The sequence below is a fragment of the Mirounga angustirostris genome, unplaced genomic scaffold (genome assembly GCF_029215605.1).
Source record: "Mirounga angustirostris isolate CCGP_5_RB_7025 unplaced genomic scaffold, mMirAng1.0.hap1 SCAF_6, whole genome shotgun sequence".
Classification (NCBI taxonomy): Eukaryota; Metazoa; Chordata; class Mammalia; order Carnivora; family Phocidae; genus Mirounga; species Mirounga angustirostris.
Genome location: NW_026991714.1, coordinates 58,368,515 through 58,389,903, shown reverse-complemented (window position 1 = coordinate 58,389,903; position 21,389 = coordinate 58,368,515). Strand labels below are relative to the sequence as shown.

The 21,389-nt window shown below is 45.8% G+C and overlaps 1 protein-coding gene across 1 annotated transcript in view; it reads left to right on the top strand.

Annotated features, from left to right (window-relative positions):
• Positions 1-21,214, top strand: part of MPZL1 (myelin protein zero like 1) — a 63,495-nt gene extending 42,281 nt beyond the window's left edge. The window contains exons 3-6 of the mRNA XM_064594381.1: positions 3,233-3,446; positions 4,169-4,301; positions 7,576-7,678; positions 18,790-21,214. Coding sequence (XP_064450451.1) covers positions 3,233-3,446; positions 4,169-4,301; positions 7,576-7,678; positions 18,790-18,891 — 552 coding nt within the window. The 3' untranslated portion in view covers positions 18,892-21,214. The remainder of the gene's footprint in view (positions 1-3,232; positions 3,447-4,168; positions 4,302-7,575; positions 7,679-18,789) is intronic.
• The last annotated feature ends 175 nt before the right edge of the window (positions 21,215-21,389 follow it).

The following is a 21,389-nucleotide window of genomic DNA, read 5'->3' as shown; positions in this document are numbered from 1 at the left end:
ATTTCCCCTTGATGCCTTTCCTGAAAGAACAGAGTGACTACCTGTCCATTATTTCTACATCATGAGTTCCTGAGGGTCTCCTTTGGGAGAACTTGGGGTGTGTATAGAGATGACTGTAACCCCTGGAATAAAACCATTTTTATGTTGAACCTAAGTGGCTTCATTTTCATATGCGATGTCATCAAAGCTACATATTTTCTGTTGAAATAAGTCTCCAAAAGAAAATCTCTGTTGCACTGGGTTGGAATATATATACCTGACTTCCAAATTCTTTTTTTTTTTTTTTTTTTTTTTTTTTAAGATTTTATTTGGGCGCCTGGGTGGCTCAGTTGGTTAAGCAACTGCCTTCGGCTCAGGTCATGATCCCGGAGTCCTGGGATCGAGTCCCGCATCGGGCTCCCTGCTCAGCAGGGAGTCTGCTTCTCCCTCCGACCCTCCACCCTCTCATGCTCTCTCTCTGTCATTCTCTCTCTCAATAAATAAATAAAAATCTTTTAAAAAAAAGATCTTCCTCTTAAAACAAAAAAAGATTATTTATTTATTTGAGAGAGAGAGAGAGTGAGAAACAGCGTGAGAGGGGAGAGAGTCAGAGGGAGAAGCAGGCTCCCCACTGAGCAGGGAGCCCAATGTGGGACCTGATCCCAGGACTCCGGGATCATGACCTGAGCCGAAGGCAGTTGCTTAACCAACTGAGCCACCCAGGTGCCCCCTGACTTCCAAATTCTTAAGTGGACCTGTGTCCCCCAGGATGTGCATAAAAAAGGAAGATGCCCTGCGTGTTATGCCTGAGAAGGAAGGAAGGCTGGGATCAAGTCCAGGAGTGTAGATTTAGATAACTTACTCACTGGGTACAGCTGGGTGTGATTCTGTATAAGGTAGCACAGGAGTGAGTGAGAGCAGGAATCATGCAAATGTCATGGGGAAACAGTCTGCTGCTTCATGTGAACGTGGTCCCGGTGCAGAACCTGCTTCCTATAGACGCAAAATCAAGCGCACATAAGTTTACTCAAGAGAGCCCAAACTGGGGCGCCTGGGTGGCTCAGTCGTTAAGCGTCTGCCTTCGGCTCAGGTCATGATCCCAGGGTCCTGGGATCGAGCCCCGCATCGGGCTCCCTGCTCTGCGGGAAGCCTACTTCTCCCTCTCCCACTCCCCCTGCTTGTGTTCCCTCTCATGCTGTGTCTCTCCATCAAATAAATAAATAAATAAATAAAATCTTTAAAAAAGAGAGAGAGAGAGTCCAAACCTGTGAAGGTTTCCCAACTGAAGTCTTCGGTAAGAGTGGATATGAGGGGCATTGTTTAGTCTATAGGAAATAAAACATCACCAGGAAGACACCCAGTGGTAATAACTTTCTCTCAAATAGTTGGCTCCATTTATGCTCAAAACATTCTTGTCAAGTGGGTTGAGGCAAGTCTTTAAGACTTAATATAAAGAACATGCTGTATTTTTCATGAGCATATTAGGATAATCAATTTATACTTACATACCAACCTGATTACAGGTAATTCCAGAATGCTTAGCTATTGATATAAGATCTTTTAACTCGAAAGTATCAGAATATATTTAATAAGATGAGCTGGATGCTTTGGTTTTTACAGATTTCCAGGAAAATTCAAGCCTGACATACCATAGATGGCTTTTCTGGTCTGTGGAATCAGGGTCCCCATGTCTAAACTGGAACTCATCTTCTCTCCCCTTTGTTTACCTTCTTTGCTAGTTCTTTTGGGTAGTTGTGTTTGTCTAAGGACCCAATTTTTAAATCTTGAATCTTGTGGGGGTTTTTTGGTCCTATCCTTCCCTATCTGCTCCCACTTCTTTTCCACCCCAGGAAATAAGAATGCTTGCTGTTCTTAACAAGCATATAGGTTATATTAAGCACAGGGTATATGCTTGATAAATGGTAATAATAATAATATAATTATTACTATTAATATTTTCCAGTGATCATTTAGGCATCATGGAGGGTGGATTAGAGAAGGTTGAGAGCAGTTAAGAGGCCACAGTCCAAGATGATGAGAGCATGAAATGATGTATTATCAGTGGAACTTCAATAGAGAGAAGAGAAAAACTAAGAGGTAGAATTGACAGGATTAGTAGGTTAACTGGATGGGAAGGAAGGTAGAGGAATCAAGGATTACTCCGGGATTTATGGTTTGGGAGATGCAGTCATCCACCAGTTGAGATGGGACACACAGATGGAAGGTGAAGGTGACAAACTTGGAGGTGGGGCAGCTGGGTTGTAAAGTGAGTAGGCAGCTGGGTGAGGATTCAGAGCTCAGGGGAACACCACAGGTGGAGAGAGGGGTTGGGGAGTTACCAAAATATCAATGTCCTTAAATCACACAGAGGATTCACTGTGCTCAGAGGGTTCTAAAAATGTTCTGTTTGAGTTACCATGGAGCTTGTGTTTGACTAATGCTGATTTCTTCCCCTGACCCACTATCATCGTACCTGTGAATAACAAGAAAGGCATCAAGCCCCCTGCAGAGCTGCTGGGATTGAAGCCAAGTATCAGGATAGATCCCCCACCCTTTAGACCATACCTAGCTTCCAAGGTGCTGGGCTTGACAAGGTTTCTTTGAGAAATGAGTTCCTTTGCTAAAAGCAGGTGTGAGGAAAGTTAGCTGAAGGCGGAATCTTCAAAGAGAAGCGAGGACATTGGGGTGTCTGGGCTTCCTCTCACACACCCGTAACATTTCCCTAGGAAACCAATACATAAGAGGGAGAAGCCCATCAGATTAACTAACTGATCTTTGAACTTTAGGCTTTGCTTACTTCAGGTCTTTGTAGAACTAAATGGTAAACTTCGTGAATTCAGACTGAAACATTTGGATTTACAGGCTCAGTCATGGTGTGGTCACTGGCTCTGAAGGGTCAGATGGTCCTGACTTTGACTTTGGATCCACCCCGTTATCACTGTGACCTTGAGCAAATGGCTTCCTTCAGTCTCCTTTTCCTTATGTATGAGAAATGGGGAGTAATCACTTCATCAGTGGCATATTGAGAAGATTTGAGATGATACATGGGTTTATTTCTTCAACTGAAATAGGGTCAAACCCTGTGATTTCTAAACTCTGGTCTGGCTTCTATTCCATAGCTCACTTGTCATATGAAGTTGTATTTCTTTCTCTGTGAAGTCTTTTGAAAAGAACCTTCCACAGCATGCCTGTTACAGAGTTTAGAGTGCCTGCCACTGAGAAGAGCTCATGTGTTCTTTTTTTCTAACTGCAGTTTTTCCACTACTCCCAAGGGCAAGCGTATCCTGGGAATTACCCACCATTTAAGGACAGAATCAGCTGGGCTGGAGACCTCGACAAGAAAGATGCGTCAATCAACATAGAAAACATGCAGTTTATACACAATGGCACCTATATTTGTGACGTCAAAAACCCTCCTGACATTGTTGCCCAGCCAGGACACATTAGGCTCTATGTCGTAGAGAAAGGTACTTCCTTGGGTATTTTGGCAGTGGTGACACAGTCCCTTTTATCTCAGGTTTAGGTGGAGAGCAAGACTTACATTTCCGGGTGTGTTGGGAAGGAGTGTGTTTGTACTACAGTTGAGCCTCCTGTCCCCGTGGACCTGTGGCTCGCTCACACGAGCGCGTTCAGGGCGCCCCTGCTTCTCCAGCTGGACTAGCCAGGTTCTTCATCTGGAGCCCGCTGATCCAAATTCAGCAGTGTGCATTCTTTAGTATTAATTAGAAGTCAGACCGAATGCACGGTGGTTGGGTGGGGTGGGCAGTGGGAAAGAAGATTAATACTGCTTCCATATTCCCCGAGAGAAAGTTTTCACATCTGCAGAAGCAGGACAGTTTTTTTTCTTCCCTTTTTTGGAAAGTAAGCAGGAAATGCAGGTTCTGGTGTCTCCTTTTGAGACAAAGTCTGCTTTGTTGGAGAGCCAATTGAGGTAAATTCACACCCCTGGAATTTCTCTGACCTTAGAGCATTGAGAGGGAGGGATTGTGTGCGTAGAAATGCTTCGCTCTGTAGCTCATTCTTCATCCGTTAATATTTGTGCTTCATCATTTAGACACTAGGAGTTTGTAATGTGGACAATAAAAGAGGAAGTGGAAACTGCTAAAGCACTTTATTATCAATATAATAAAATCCCACTTCTTCTCTTGGTAGGAAAGTACCTTAAAACGATTTTGTTCTTTCTCTCTAGAGATCTTGCCCGTGTTTCCAGTTTGGGTGGTGGTGGGTATAGTTACTGCTGTGGTCCTAGGTCTCACTCTGGTCATCAGCATGATCCTGGCTGTCCTCTATAGAAGGAGAAACTCTAAACCGGATTATACTGGGTAAGAAACAGTGCTGGGGGGGGGGGTGAAGTGGGGGAGAAAATGGGGGGAGGAAAGGAATAAAAAAACTGGTGTATTTTTTGTGGAAAAAGAAGGGTGAAGTATGAGCTACTTTTCGCTTTCACATCAGAATCGGGGAGTGTGTCCTTGGGGGGCAGCAGAGAGCGGTGGCCTGTGGGTAAGCGTGGACTGTGGCACTCTGCTTGCTCCAGAGTGCCTGTCTGGGGTTTGGTGCCGTGGACGGACCACAGTTAGGACCACGAAGCCACAGACGTCCCTTTCCCACTATCAGTGTGGTTTGAATCTCTTGGTAGTAATTGCACAAGGTTCTTCTTTTCAGTTGGGTGAATATAAAGCGCTAGTCCCAAAGCCTGGTGCTAATAAACAACTCCAGCAGATGTGATGATGAGGGCTTTTCCCTTCTGTTGTTTTGTAAGCAGTTTTATTTCTTTGATCATTCTCGAATGCATGGCTGGACTCCTCCAAACTGGGATAACAAGAGTTGGACACCACAGTGTACCAGCAATAAAGAGAAGTAGATTTTCTTTCTGTTTATGGCTTCTCAAAGAGAGCACCTCGGAGCAGAGGGTGCATGTCTAACTGAAGGACCTTCTCTCTCCCCCGCTGCAGCTGGACAGCTAGCCCATGTAAGCTCTGTAGGACTCCCGGGGTAAGACCGAGCGGAGGCCGCATTCGGGCTGCAGCACGAGCCGGGCCCCCTGTGCACGGGCTCGCCGTCAGCAGCCTGAAGGGAGTGTGCTCTGAGAAATTGCATGCCCTGGACCCCCGTGCTGCTGGGCAGTGGGAGCCCTGGCCCCCGCCCTGTGCTGCTGGGCAGTGGGAGCCCTGGACCCCCGTGCTGCTGGGCGGTGGGAGCCCTGGCCCCCGCCCCGTGCTGCTGGGTGGTGGGAGCCCTGGCCCCCCTGTGCTGCTGGGCAGTGGGAGCCCTGGACCCCCATGCTGCTGGGCGGTGGGAGCCCTGGCCCCCGCCCTGTGCTGCTGGGCAGTGGGAGCCCTGGCCCCCCTGTGCTGCTGGGCAGTGGGAGCCCTGGACCCCCATGCTGCTGGGCGGTGGGAGCTCTGGCCCCCGCCCTGTGCTGCTGGGCGGTGGGAGCCCTGGCCCCCCTGTGCTGCTGGGCGGTGGGAGCCCTGGACCCCCGTGCTGCTGGGCGGTGGGAGCCCTGGCCCCCCGTGCTGCTGGGCGGTGGGAGCCCTGGCCCCCCGTGCTGCTGGGCGGTGGGAGCCCTGGCCCCCGCCCCGTGCTGCTGGGCGGTGGGAGCCCTGGCCCCCGCCCCGTGCTGCTGGGCGGTGGGAGCCCCGGACCCCCGTGCTGCTGGGCGGTGGGAGCCCGGGCCCCCCCGTGCTGCTGGGTGGTGGGAGCCCTGGCCCCCCCGTGCTGCTGGGCGGTGGGAGCCCTGGCCCCCGCCCCGTGCTGCTGGGCGGTGGGAGCCCCGGACCCCCGTGCTGCTGGGCGGTGGGAGCCCGGGCCCCCCTGTGCTGCTGGGCGGTGGGAGCCCTGGCCCCCCTGTGCTGCTGGGCGGTGGGAGCCCTGGACCCCCGTGCTGCTGGGCGGTGGGAGCCCTGGCCCCCGCCCCGTGCTGCTGGGTGGTGGGAGCCCTGGCCCCCCTGTGCTGCTGGGCAGTGGGAGCCCTGGACCCCCGTGCTGCTGGGCGGTGGGAGCCCTGGCCCCCGCCCCGTGCTGCTGGGCGGTGGGAGCCCTGGACCCCCGTGCTGCTCTGGTCTTTAGGAGTGCCGTGTTCTAACACGTTTGAGTGTTCAAATTCAGATCTTGTTTGCTTGGAATGCTTTTGTCCTGCTGACTCTGTCTTCCCCTTTGCATGGTGAACTGTAACTGGAGCGTTGGTTTTCAACATGAGACTAATCCAGGGTGGTGACCCACCAGGGTCCGTAGTTCTTGCTTTGGGGGTCAGAAGGGGGCAGAAAAGTGTGCCTTAGAATCCTGCATGGCATCATGAATGCTGCTTCTCTTCTTACTGTGGTTTTTTTTCCCCCTCCCCTGCTTTTTCTACCTTGGTGTGCCGGGATCAGATCCTGCTTATCTTCCACTTCTTAAGGAAGGCTGACATAGAGGACACACTGGGACTGTAACAGGGCTGGGGTCCTCTTCCACTCCCACTAGACACATGGTAACTAATCCCATTGCTGTTAACATTGATGTGTATGTATTCAGCCCATCCCCCGTGTCAACAACTAACCAGCTAGCTCTGAGCTAACCCAACAGTTATTATAGTTTGTCCATAAATACGTCCTGTGTTTGCATTGGCAACTTTTTGAGCGTACCATCCCAGGGAAATTGGGTTGTCAGGTTTCCTGGAGGTTTTATGATCATCTGAATATATATGTTCTTCATGTAGAGTGGCTTTGTGTGTGTGTGTGTTTTAGTGTTCTTGTGTTCTTTCATATGTGAATTATGTTATTGGTGGCTGAGACCCTCTTTGTGTTAGATACTCAGACCATTTTGGTTTGGGATACAGAGCTCATAGAGCTTCCTGTTTCAGAGAAGACACAGTTCACAGAACACACAGTTTGCTTTGTTCTTAGTAACCACACTTGAATGTGGACCTCCCCAAACCTCTTAAGATTTTCTTTAAAAATGCATCATAAAGGATTTAAGCTCTGACAAGTACCATTAGAGAATCCCCAATGAGTTACCTCCTGGCATTCACTTTCCCTTCTTTATTTATGAGATAATGCTTGTTGTGAAAGATGCCCAGAGCCCTGACAAAGTTCAGCCTTTGTGATGTGACATTTCACAGTTTCTTATCATTCGTCACTTTCTGGGTTTTCTTTGGTTGGGTTGTAGTATTAGTGGGGAAACTGAATACGGGGAGCTAAGGAATGGAAGGGATGAGATGAGCCAAGGCGACAAGCCTGGATGTGGATCTGTAATTTTTGAAATACATTCAGCAGAGGTTTGCCTTGGATTGATATTACGAAGGCTTAGCTTCTTTAAGCATTAATTCCAGAGGAGGAGTGGGTAGCAGGGGGAAAACACAAAGCAGCAAACCAAGGTTACACTACATTGGTTTCTATCCACACACAGTAGGTTCATTGACTTGAAAGAAATAGTGTCAGGGATGAAAAATAGCCTCAAGATCTGTGACCATTTTGATACTCATTGTTCTGTTGTGTTTTGTTTTATCTGCTGCTTCATCTTGTCATCACTTCCATATTTTTTTTCCATTAATTTTAATTTTAATTTTTTTTTTTTTTTTTTTTTTAACATTTGTTCTCCAAACTGCCAACTCATCAGCTGCAGTACATCAGAGAGTGTGTCACCAGTTAAGCAGGCCCCACGGAAGTCCCCCTCCGACACAGAGGGTCTAGTAAAGAGCCTGCCTTCTGGATCCCACCAGGTAATGGCTGATTGCAGTTCTGCCCACTGTTCTGTACTCCGTAGTTTGGTGCTCTGTCACTTTCCTGATGCAGGAAACAATACTGAGCCATGAGACAGGAAAGAGAGCAAGAGAGGAAGAGGGGGAATAAGAGCTGGCTTAGGAGGGCCACAAGAAAATATGTGGAGAAGAATCCCCGAGTAAAGGTTTCCACCAAGGCACCGCTAACGGATTGTTTACTAATAATGCCGCTCCTCTTGGCCAAATGAAATTAGGAAATGGCCTTGTCTGATGTAATTTTTTAATTGCTTAAGGAAATAAATCTAGGGAACTAGGTTATGTTTTGAGGTGCTCTGTAAGACAAGGAATTAGCAGGAAAAAGTTGATATTCTTGGTATTGAAAATAAAGTAGAAAAAAATATTTTGTATGAGTTCTTTAGAAGAATTTGAAAGTAAACACGTATCCGAATAGTTGGTAGGCTTGATGAACAAGGAAAGGCATTGATTTCTACTTCTCATAGAAAGTACAGAAGAGAAATAACTTTTATTTGGAACTCAGCATAGGATCTAGCATTGTGGTTAATACTGTGTTTCGGCTGTGTTGTTGGAACTCTAATTGTGGCATGGCAAAAATTCCAGAGCTTAGTACCGACTCTGTCCTTCTGGGGTAGAAAGCATTCTAAGGAATTTGGCCAATGACAGCTTTTCCCTGAGGTGTTTTGGAGCTCACATAGATTTAAAAGGAAGAAAGAAAAGAATAACAGTGACCTGTGGAAGTGGTACTCAGGGCCTTAGTCCACAGCTGTTAATATGCAGTGAGGATGCGGAGGCATTGTGTTGTAAAATCACTAAAAGCACACACCCAGCAAATCGCAGAATTGGGTCTAGAACTCAAGTTCTAGCACATTCTCTGTCCTGTCATAGCATCAGGGCTCATGACTAATTCCTAGTCCTCATGACTAATTCCTAGTCTATCTGTCTCTCTCAGATAACATAGTGTATCTCAGATACCTCAGTTCACTAATTCAGGTTGCAAATGGGAATAGGGTTATAAATAAAGGCTTAAGAGTTAGGCATAACATCTGAATCTGAAGAAGGCTTGGAAATTTTTTCTTCTGCTTTGAAGCGCTATGGGAGTTGCTCATCTGTTGAAAACAGACAAGGAGGGGGAAAAAAGATAGAATGGTTTTTGGACACTGGAAAATGAAACAGCACAGTGTAGTGCTGTGATCCCTGAGAGAAAGGACACAAATAAGAGGAGCCCTGTGACTGAGCTTACTGCCTTGAGGCAGTTTCCAGACTGCAGTGCTGGGAGGGGCAGCACAGACAGAGCTCAGTTGTCCCACTGAATTGAGGGGCAGAAGTCAGTGTTTAGGGAGTTCAAGGTGTCTAGGATTTATGAGGCAAAGTACCAGAGAAGAAGAAACTACACAGAAAAAAGAGATGTGCAGTGGTGGGGCTCCCTTGAGCCTTTTCTGAGTAGAGATTTTTGCACGCATGGGAGAAAACACCCTCCAACCAGAGAAAGAATCACCTGAAAAGCAGTAGGTTATATGATACCAATCAGGGCTGGGAATTGTTTGTGTTCCTAAAGGCCAGAGTACATAGACCTCATGATACACAGAGTATTGGTTGCAGTCCTGAGAATGGTCATGCCTTAGTAGTAGGGCTAATTAGCACCAGGATATGGACACCGTGGACCCACCATAACAAAGCCTAAAAGGAGGCCTTCAAAGAATCAGACTAAACTGAAAGTATTTTAGCTGCATGCCAGAACAAAATCCAACACTCTTTATAAGAATACAACAAAATCCAGCACCCAACAATGTAAAGTTTACAATGTCTAGCACCAATCAAAAATCACCACACATACAGAAAAGCAGGAAAATAATAACAAAACCAGGAGAAAAGTCAATCAATAGAAACAAACCCAGAAATGACAGACAATGGACATAGAACCAGGACTTTTAAACAAGTATGAAAACTTTTTAAATTACCTTAAAGGGAACCTTGACATAATGAGACGCATATAAAAAAGACCAGAATGGGGGGGGAGGGGTGGCGGACAACATTAGATGGCATAATCCACAAAAGAAAATATCAGTAAGCTCAAAGACACAGCAATAGAAACTACCCAAAATGAAGCCCGAAGAGAAGGGCAGACTAGAGAAGATGGGCAATATCTGATTAGAGTCGGAAAAGGGAAGGAAAAGAAGGGAGTAAGAAAAAAAAATTAAAGAAATAAGAGCCAAACGCTTTACATTCTTTTAACTATTTCTTCTGGTATTTATCTTCATGTTTCTAAACAACTTCATTATATTACTACTTCTAGATACTTCAGTTTTAGATATTATCTACCAACTCCATAGTATGGAAAATGAGAATATACGTTTCTTTTTCTTCCAGCCTTTCTTCCCAACACACATTCTGTACACATACATACACACAGGCCTCTTCCCAATGTGGTTATGTCACTGGATTTAGGTATATTTCAAAGTTGTGTGTAGCTTTTTTTTCCCCACCATTGTACCACATATATTTGTTTCCTTTTGTAATTTTTTGTTTTTCATGGAGCCAATATTTGCCTTGTTTTTTTATTACATAGTACTTATTTGTTTATTTAAAAGATTTTATTTATCTTTTTGAGAGAGAGAGAGCACGGACAGGGGGAAAGGCAGAGGGAGAAGCAGGCTCCCCACTGAGCAGGGAGCTCAATGCGGGGCTCAGTCCCAAGACCTGATCATGACCTGAGCCGAAGGCAGACGCTTTGATTGAGCCACCCAGGTGCCCCTTTTTTAATAATTTTCAAAAAGCTATTTCTTACTCTCTAATTATAATATCCTGTACTTGTTTTCATGAATGCGTTTTTCTTCTCTCTGAGCATATAATTTTTTCTTAGGTTTTATGTCATTTTTTTATTTAATGTTTTCTTCTGTCACTTGATTTTGCTGTTTCTTTTCAATTACCTTTTTCTCTTGTAATGACCCTTGATATGTAAGGTACTCAAATCTGCTCAGAAGCTCTTTGTACAGAGATAGAGCTTCCTGGGTAGTGGGCTTCACAGTTGGTATGAAGTGCTGGCTGTCTTTCATTGGGGGACCTCTAAGTATCAGTTGCTGAGAGTCTTTTTTTCTTGGGTTCGTCACTTTGTCCAGAAAGAAACCCCTGCTTGGGAGCTGAGCAGAGGAAGGAGAGCTGAAGGCTCACTGTTCTAGAAGCAGACTTGCCCACCCCGTTTGGAGTGCCGACACTTTCCCCTGCCATGCCTGCTATCCCTGAGTCGGTGATGGCTCATGTGCTGCAAGTGAACCCCCAGGGTTCTGCCCAGGCCGAACTCAATGGCATTTTCTAGACGTTGGTGAGAAGTAATCCAGCCATTGTGTTGATCTGTATTGGCATTTTTCAGCATCCGCAAGATAACACCAGATTAGCTTTGGGAGTAAAATTGTGGCGTTCCTCACAGTTGGTTCTTGGGTGATTTCCTTTGTGCTCAGGGCAGACCCCTGAAGGCCTCTTCCGTCTCCATCAGGTTGTAAATCAGGGTTTCTGTTCAGGTGGCATGTAACCTGAGTACCTTTATCAGACTCAGTTACTCTTATCAAGTCATACAGTACCTTTTATTTTACAGTTGGACTTGTTAAAACTCGTTTCTGCCTTACCTGTTTCTGGAACTTACAAATCCTTTGCCAGTTAACGCAAGGCTTAGAAGTAGATCACGTGATTTCCTAGCAGACTTCTCTTCTCGCTTGTTTTATTTGGCTTTGCATTTAGTGGCCATGTCAACTTAAAACACGGACTGCTCTCCTAAGGTTAAAACATTTGCTTCATTCACACCATAAAATTCCCAAACACTGTAGAGCATTAGCAGGTGATCCTAGTGTGTGCCTTTTTTTTTTTTCTTAAAGATTTATTTATTCATTTTAGAGAGAGAGAGTGAGCAGGGGGGCGGGGGGGGTGCCCAGAGGGAGAGAATCTCCAGCCAGACTCCCCGCTGATCGCAGAGCCTAATGCGGGGCTCGAGCTCACAACCCTGAGCTCATGACCTGAGCTGAAATCAAACGTGATGCTCAGTTGACTGAGCCACCCAGGAGCCCCTGGTGAATGCATTTATTCACCGCCACTCACATGCCATCATCAGTTTGCATAGCGACGCCCCTCTGGCCGAGCACCGGAGTACTGGCGACTTGTTGTCGCCAGAATCCTTATGCTATACTCTCTCTTCAGTTTAACGGAGGCTGCAAAGGTTTTCACAGTTTAGGAAAACTTACTTGACCTCCTCTGTTCATCTAATTAGGAAATTTATGAGATTCATTGCCCTTTGTAAATTGAATGCAACCAAACATAAGGATTCTCTTAAGAATCTAATCATTCCTTAAACCTAACCAAAGAGGTAAAGGATCTATACCCTAGGAACTACAAAACACTCATGAAAGAAATTGAAGAAGACACAAAAAGATGGAAAAACATTCCATGCTCATGGATTGGAAGAATAAACATTGTTAAAATGTCTATGCTACACAGAGCAATCTATACCTTCAATGCCATCCCGATCAAAATTCCAATGCCATTTTTCAAAGTCCTGGAACAGACAATCCTAAAATTTGTATGGAATCAGAAAAGACCCCGAATCACCGAGGAAATGTTGAAAAAGAAAAACAAAGGTGGGGGCATCACGTTGCCCGATTTCAAGCTATATTACAAAGACAGCATGGTACTGGCACAAAAACAGACATATAGACCATTGGACGAGAATAGAGAGCCCAGATAGGGACCCTCAATTCTATGGTCAAATAATCTTTGTTGACAAAGTAGGAAAAAACATGCAATGGAAAAAAGTCTCTTCAATAAATGGTGCTGGGAAAATTGGACAGCCACATGCAGAAGAATGAAACTGGACCATTCTCTAACACCATTCACAAAGATAAACTCAAAGTGGATGAAAGACCTCAGCGTGAGACAGGAATCCATCCAAATCCTAGAGGAGAACAGAGGCATAACCTCTTTGACATCGCCCACAGCAACTTCTTTCAAGATACATCTCCAAAAGCTAGTGAAACAAAAGCAAAAATGAACTTTTGGGACTTCATCAAGATAAAAAGCTTCTGCACAGCAAAGGAAACAGTCAACAAAACAAAGAGGCAACCCACAGAATAGGAGAAGATATTTGCAAGTGACACTACAGATAAAGGGCTGGTATCCAAGATCTATAAAGAACTTCTCAAACTCAACACCCAAAAAACAAATAAGTCAAAAAGTGGGCAGAAGATATGAAAAGACACTTCTCCAAAGCAGACATACAAATGGCTAACAGACACATGAAAAAATGTTCATCATCATCAGCCATCAGGGAAATCCAAATCAAAACCACACTGAGATACCACCTTACACCAGTTAGAATGGCAAAAATGGACAGGGAAAGAAACAACAAATGTTGGAGAGGTTGTGGAGAAAGGGGACCCATCTTACACTGTTGGTGGGAATGCAAGTTGGTACAGCCACTTTGGAAAACTGTGGAGGTTCCTCAAAAATTTAAAAATAGAGCTACCCTATGACCCAGCAATTGCACTCCTGGGTATTTACCCCAAAGACACAGATGTAGTGAAAAGAAGGCCATATGCACCCCAATGTTCATAGCAGCAATGTCCACAATAGCCAAACTGGAAAGAGCCGAGATGACCTTCAACAGATGAATGGATAAAGAAGATGTGGTCCATATATACAATGGAATATGACTCAATCATCAGAAAGGATGAATACCCAACTTTTACATCAACATGGATGGGACTGGAGGAGATTATGCTAAGTGAAATAAGTCAAGCAGAGAAAGTCAATTATCATATGGTTCACTTATTTGTGGAACATACGGATTAGCATGGAGGACGTTAGGAGAAGGAAGGGAAAAATGGGGGGGGGGGATTGGAGGTAGAGATAAACCATGAGAGACTATGGACTCTGAGAAACAAACAGGGTTTTAGAGGGGAGGGGGGAGGGGGGATTAGTTAGCCTGGTGATGGGTATTAAGGAGGGCACGTACTGAACGGAGCACTGAGTGTTATACGAAAACAATGGATCATGGATCACCACATCAAAAACCAATGATGTATTATATGGTGACTAACATAACATAATAAAATTTAAAAAAAAATCTAATCATTCCTCTGTATGTTTTGTTTTGATCACTTCCACACACATGTGGGTGCTTACTATACGGGTAGTGTGGCTGAACTTGGGAAATGCAGGGATGATGAGCACCCAGACCCTGCCCTCAAAAACCTTAGAGTCTTATGGGTTGTTAAGATCATTTTTAGGCTTTTCTGTGATGGCCTGAAATTTTTTTTTTTTTTTTAAGATTTTGTTTATTTGACAGAGCACAAGTGGAGGGAGAGTGAGGGAGAAGTAGGCTCCCCGCTGAGCAGGGAGCCCGATGTGGGACTCGATCCCAGGATTTTGGCATCATGACCCGGGCCGAAGGCAGCCGCTTAACCAACTGAGCCACCCAGGTGTCCCAAATGTTTTTTTAATATCTTAATGAACAGATTTTTTTTTTTTAAATACCTTGACAGCCTTGAGGAAATCTTCATACTTAGGTGAACTCCAGGGTAGTGTTTTAAGAATTAGTAATGTGTCACAGACTGGCACTGACTCTGGGATCCAGCCAGTGGTGTTAACTTGGGGGGAATTATTTCACCTCAGCATCTGTTTCTCATCTCTGAAATGATGGGTTGGGGCAAGTCGATCTTCTCATTTTTCTGTTTTTAATTACAAGGGCCGGTGGTGCACTGTGCTTTGTAAGGACGGCTAAAGGCGGTTGCTGGCCCTGCTAGCAGTCAGATTGGTGAAGTGGGGGCGTGGATAGGAATACTTGCAAGCTATCCCTTGGTACTTTCTTCCAGGGCTTTTATCATGACATGTTCCCTGATCAGCAAAACCTTCCATTTCCTACCCACAGGCACCATCCGAGACTCTAATAGCATTAGTAATTACTACTTGGAGGAATAAATAACTCCATGTTATTTCGTCAGAAGAAGAGAAATAACAGGAGCGCACTAAGGAGGAAATTTACAAAAGATGAGACATAACACCCAACCAGGACATGAAGTTTGCTGTATTATTTGTCTGTTTTTGGTCACTATTTTTGTTATAATTGGAAGGTTTGAGTAAAAGTAGCCTTAACAGTCAGAGGTTTATTAACTCACAAGCGGTCCCAACGCAAGGTACTTCTGTGTTCTTTAGTTCAGTGGCCCCACAGTGTCATCGACGACATAGTTCTTTCCGCCTTCTTCTTTCATCCTCTGCATATTGTCTTTGTTCTTGGGCTCCTTCCTGCAGCCTCCAGATGGCCACCATGGTTTCCAGCAGCACCCGAGAAAAGGCAGCTGGGAGAAGAGCTGAAGCTCCTCCCATGCGGTTTTTATTACGGATTTCCTTTACCAGAAGCCCCCCAGAAGACTTCTCTGAGTCCCCACTGGGAGTGGGTCACATGCTGATGTCTCTTCCAGTCATCGGCAAGGGGACAGGGATGATGACGGGCTTCACCCCTGGGGGCAGGGAAGGGTGGGGTCATTTACCTGAGCAAAGGGATGGGGAACACCAAACCCGAATTAGGGTTCTTCAGCGAAGTGGAAGTAGAAGGTTGGGTTGGGAAGGGTGTTAGGTAGGCACTACTTAGAGTATTCTGGCATTAGGGATGAGAAGCAAAACTCTTTCTTTGTGAAGTTTAGTTTAAAATAATTTTTGTGGGTCTCTTTCCTGAATCCTTTTCTAGAAATGGTTAATGTTTTGAATACAAAAGGCAGGGATTGGTGGGGGGCAGCGATGGAGTGGACTAGTTAGGTACCTACCAGCTGGGGCACAAGGATGCGGTAATGTTTGAAGTACGCACGCTCATCGCCTCATCTGGTTCTCACAGCGGCCCTACGAGGCACGTTCTTTTATCGTCCCTATGTTCCACATGAAGAGACTGAAGCTTTGTTGAGTCACTTGCTCAAAGTTACTAGTTAGTGACAGAACTGGTGTTAGATCCAGATCTGTCTGGCTCAAAGGCAGGTGCTTATTGTCTCCTGCCTGTCCAGTTCTTTTCAAGTCCGTTTTGATACTCGATCTCATTTATCTCAGAGTCCTAATACGTAGCTGTGTTTCACACCTATTTTTGGCAGTGACATAAATACTGAAAAAGGTGTTTTATGAACAGTCACTGAGCATATGGTAAAAGCAGATATTCTCTCTTGGTGGTACCTGTGCTAGGGGATTGGGCATGATTGAGATTAGAAAGGGCTGCAGATGGGGCGCCTGGGTGGCTCAGTTGGTTAAGCAACTGCCTTCGGCTCAGGTCATGATCCTGGAGTCCCGGGATCGAGTCCCGCATCGGGCTCCCTGCTCTGCAGGGAGTCTGCTCCTTCCTCTGACCCTCCCCCCTCTCATGTGCTCTCTGTCTCTCTCATTCTGTCTCAAATAAATAAATAAAATCTTTAAAAAAAAAAAAGAAAGGGCTGCAGAGACTACGGAAAGTGGACAGCAGGACAGAACACACTGGCTTCTGTGTAATCAGTGCATGTTTGGAGGTGGGCCTCCTTGCTCTTCTGTAACCCTTTTCTCATGATCCCTCTCCCCCCACCTTCACCAGTATGTTTTTATATTGGAATACACTTCATACACATGGACTTCAGGAGTAATTTTATCTCTAGACCTGGGTCAAGCGACTTGTTTCTTTCTTTCTTTTTTTTTTTTTTTTTTAAGATTTTACTTATTTATTTGAGAGAGAGAGAATGAGAGACAGAGAGCATGAGAGGGGGGAGGGTCAGAGGGAGAAGCAGACTCCCCGCCGAGCAGGGAGCCCAATGCGGGACTCCATCCCGGGACTCCAGGATCATGACCTGAGCCGAAGGCAGTCGCTTAACCAACTGAGTCACCCAGGCGCCCCAAGCGACTTGTTTCTTGAAACATTTTCAGTAGTTAAGGACAATTTATGCAGTAAATAGTTGGGGGGGAAATGTATCCAGAGCAACTTTTCTCTCGATTGTTGTAATTCTGTGTGGTAAAGTACCCCCCCACCCCCACCCTGCAAAAAAAAGTGGAGGGTAGAGGGGGTGAGTGCCAAGACGTACAGTAAAAACATCTAGCTTAGCGTAGGTGCTGTTCTTGGTACTGTTTTAATTCTCAAATACCCAAAAGTGACTATCTTCGTTCCCTGGATCCTCCATGTTCCACAGAGACCCAGGATACTTTCAGCTTCCAAATAACCTTCAGAACCCAGCTTCAAAGAGCTGTTCTAGATTGAGCTAGATCTATCAGCAGATGCCTGATCTTGACCCACATCCCAGAATTCCTTTGGATCCATTACATCATACACCCCTTCACCGGCACCTACTGGGTCTGCCTAGTTCTGCTCTAGGCACTTAACTAACAAAATCCCTGACCTCGGGGCCCCATTCTAAGAGGGAAAGGGAATGAGGACATGGGATAGTGGTAAGCAGTTTGAAAACAAACAAACAAACCACACACACAAATCCATCAACAGGAGGGAATTTCTTTTATCTTTCAGTGTTTTTCCAGTTGCTTTTGACAAATTGTTGTGTCCTCTTGCCATGGAAGACAACACTGTCTCACACGAGATACCTTACTGGTATTTTAACATTTACTGACTGATTCTCCACTTATTCTGTGTTCTTTTTCGTCTTTGTTTTCTGTGTTCTCTTTCTTTTCCATTCACCTAGTGTATCAGTTAGCTATTGCTGTGTAACAAACCACCCCAAAACATAATGGCTTAAAACAGCCACCATATTTATTTGGCTCCCAATTCTGTAGGTTGGTTGGGCAGATCTGGCCAGGAGAGTCCAGCCGATCTCTGCACCTGCAGTTGGCTGGACTGTCTACAGTGGTCTCAATCACAGTCTGTTAGTGGACAGGTGGTTGGCCTGAGAGGCGGCCCTGGGATATTGTTTTCTAACCACTTCGTGGTTAGTGCATATCGTTTGGCCCTGACAGCCGGCATGTCCCTTCTGGAGAAGTTGGAGGACCTGCACTCCTCCAGATCCCCCACGACACATTAGGGGATGCAAGTTCTGGGGCCCCCAGGTAGGAATAAGGATGTTTAGTTGAAACTACAGGCTTTTGGCTACTGAGCTTACGATTCCAAAGTTGAAAGCTTAAGGACAATATCTGACTTCTCAAGGAGATTTTTCCTGGATTGGGAGAAAAGTTGACTTTGGGCTATATTGAACCTGTCTTTTGCAATCGGGGCTATTGTGTTATTGTTGTTTCTAACTTTAGAATCTCTGGATTGGAAGGGAGGGACAATAAGGGTTGTGAAGTGCGAGCACCCACCTGATACTTGAAACACCAGTGTCTGCTCAGGCCTCCTCCCCCAGGAGCCAGAGGGCTCACTGTGCCTCCCAGCAACCCGCCTTCCCTGGCTGTCCTGGCTGGGGCCCTGGAGCCCCCTTCCTCACTGCGAGGCCAAAGGGCCTCCTCCATACTAGTCCATCCAGAGTTTTCTTCACATTGCTCCAGATCATAGCTTTTTGGTTTTTTATTTTAAAACAGGAAAAATAGTTACCTGGTCTTAGATATCAAAGAAGCAATACCCTTACTAGTTATGATAGGATCAGGCCAAAAGAATTATACTCTCGGTAGGTACATGAGAGAATATTTGAAATGTTTTTAAGCACCTGTTTGTACAAAGTGATCAGTTCACAATTGATCATATCTTTGGGTGATACCCAACATGCTGGTTTCTTAGGTGCTCACAATTTCAGTGGGTTGCAGGTGCCCATCTTAGTCCTTAAAACTCTGATCCCAGTTACAAGGGTTGAGGAATTCTGTGGCAGGTACGAAGATAAGGGTACTTCCTGAGGAGGAATATTATATTGTATAGAAATTCCCGGATACAGAAGTAGACGGAATAATGTAATATGCCTCCATGCACCAGCTTTAACAATCACCGGAGCATCCCCAACCTTGTTTTAAAGTCAGCCCTGGACATACTGTTCCTAAGAGGTCTTCTTGAAGACATTCAGAAGAAGGAACTCATGATGCTGGAACCCTAATATTACCACTTTAATGATTGCTTCTGCCCCTGCCCCTGAATGGACCACCGGTTTTCCCAAACCCCTAATTGTCCTTCTCTTCTCCAGGGCCCAGTCATATATGCGCAGTTAGACCACTCTGGTGGACATCACAGTGACAAGATTAACAAGTCAGAGTCTGTGGTGTATGCGGACATCCGGAAAAATTAAGAGAAGACCCAGAACATATCCTAAGCAAGAAACAAATGAAAGGGGACACTTATGCAGAAAATGTAGCCCATAATCACCTGTGGCCTTGGAGAGCTGGGCAAGGACAAGCACATGTTCATTCATGGAAGGAGAAAAAGATGTGTATAAAGGATATGTATAAATATTCTATTTAATCTGATACGGGGAACCTATGTTGCATGATGAAAAGATGGTATGATTCTACGTATGTATAAATTTTCTTGCTGTTTTATACTTTCTTTCAGGGTCCTTTACAGTTGGGAAAAGTCAGAAACATTCCTGTCGCTGTCATTTAGATGTGGTTGGCCTTCCTGGAGATGGTAGCAGGTCTTTAGTATTCCAGTAGACATGGCCCTTCTGTCTCAGGGCTTAACCAGTCTTTGCATTTATCGTGGTTGGAGAGTGGAGACACTATCCTGGCGTCATGCCCAGGGTGGCCTCTAACAGAAAACCTCCGTTAGCCGTGCCCTTGAACACAGTTCGGGAAGTTTTTGTTGGTATTTTGGTTTTTTGCTTTATATGTTGAGACCGACCTTAATGTTACACCCTTGATCATATCAGTTGGTGGATTTGTCATAGCAAGACCAGCAAAGGATAAATGCCAAGGTCACCTCTTTCTAGGTACTTTTAGATCAATATCATACACGTAATTGAAGTAGGAACCCCAGGTCTTGCTTGAGGAGTACGGTGCCATTTGGAGAGTCCTTCCTGCTTGAAATAAGGGTCCCCATACAGCCGACGGAGAGGAGTTTCATTTCCTTTTAAGTAGGCACAAATTGGGATAATTACAAAGCCAGTCTGTGGCATCCCGGAGCTATCTCTAGAGAACCGTCTTTCTAAAAGCTTCTGTCATGATTCCAGCGAGAGGTGGCATTGGTCACGGCTCTGTAATAGCTTCACGGGGCCTCAAAGGTTAAAGATAGTCTAGATTTTTTAAATCAGCAGGTAGGGTTATTAGCACTTCTGCTCTGGAAGTCTCTTCTGTGTTACTGTTTGGGCGTTTGGGGTGGGGTTTTTTTGGTTTTTCTTTTTTTGTTTTTACTCCCCCCCCCCCTACTTTTTCCCATTACGTGGAATTGATAAATAAGGAGGTGAAGGGAAATGGGGGTATCCTTTCCAAGAATTCATCATCTTCACTGACTACCCTCCTTACCCCGTCTCGAGCCGATGAGTTTTTATCTTTTACTGGGGATGAAAAACATGGAGAAGGTCAGCGAACACTTGTTTTTATTGTCATCCCCCCCTTTTTTCTGGATGATTTTAACAGAATTTCTTTGCCACTTAAAATGATGGGCGAGCCCCCCAGTCGGGCAGGACCCCGGCTAGCCGGGCGCAGAGCACATTCGGCCCAGGCTAGTTTTCCTGCCGCGGGGTTCAGGCGCGCTCGGAGCGGCTCGCTCTGCCTGCCCGCCTGCTGTCACCTCCGGCGATGACCCCGAAGCCGACTTTGCAGAGGCTCCCAAAGGGCGCCGGGCGCAAAGGGGTGCGAGCTGGTATGGGGGCACCCGGGGCTCGCCGACACATTTCTGCGAAGTGGGCGACTTCGCCGTGCCCCCGGGAACTTCCCTGCATCCATTCGGAGAACCACAGGAGCCTCTGAAGCCCTGTGTGTGCATGTGTGTTTGGGGGGGTGGGGTGCTGGGATCGTCACCCTTCTTCCAGCTGATGATGATGTTGTTCTTGGTGAGCCTTTGCCACCTGAGGAGCGGACAGCTGACCAAGACCGCCGTGAGGTAGAAAGGACACAAATTGTTGAGAGACCAATTCGTCTGTGTAATGTTTCCTTGAGTCCTTTTTTACAGAGAAAAGGCGCATTGTCCTTTTTCTCCACAGGTCCTGCGAATAAAGTAGATGTTCCTAATACCTCCTGAAAGCGACAGTCCCGGTTCTTCCTTTCCTTGTGGGGACGGGGACTTGGGATGCAAGGGGCACCCAGTGCAGCGACACTTGGTGCTGACAGCTGCCTCCTCGGCCCTGGGGCTTTCTCCTAACCTCCTCTGGATTTTTTGGCCCTTTCTCTTGCGACCCAGTGTCCCCGTGCCTGGCCACAGATGACAACAGTCGGGTAGCAGGGCTGCCCTTCCCAGTCTAATTAGTGGCAGAAGGAGACCTTTTAACGTTCTGTGTGATCAGGGGCCACCTAGAAGCGATTACTTAAGAGGTGAAAATCCCAAACCACCTATAGGTTTTCAGTGGAAATGTATCCAGCTAGGGAAAAACCCATTGAGTTCGTTGTTTTTTGTTTTTTTTCCTTCTTCCAGATTGTTGTACTTTTGTGGATATTTTAATACATCTTTTTCAATTACTGAATTGTGTCATGTGCTCATTTTAACCAAGTAGAAAAAGAGATGAAAGCCTTTTCATTCATGCCCCTCGGGTCCCATTGGCCCCCTCATTCTTCAGGAACACCACGCATTGCCAGCTTTAGGCCCTTTGCACCTGCTGTCCCCTCTGCCTGGAGCTTGCGTTCGGCACCTATT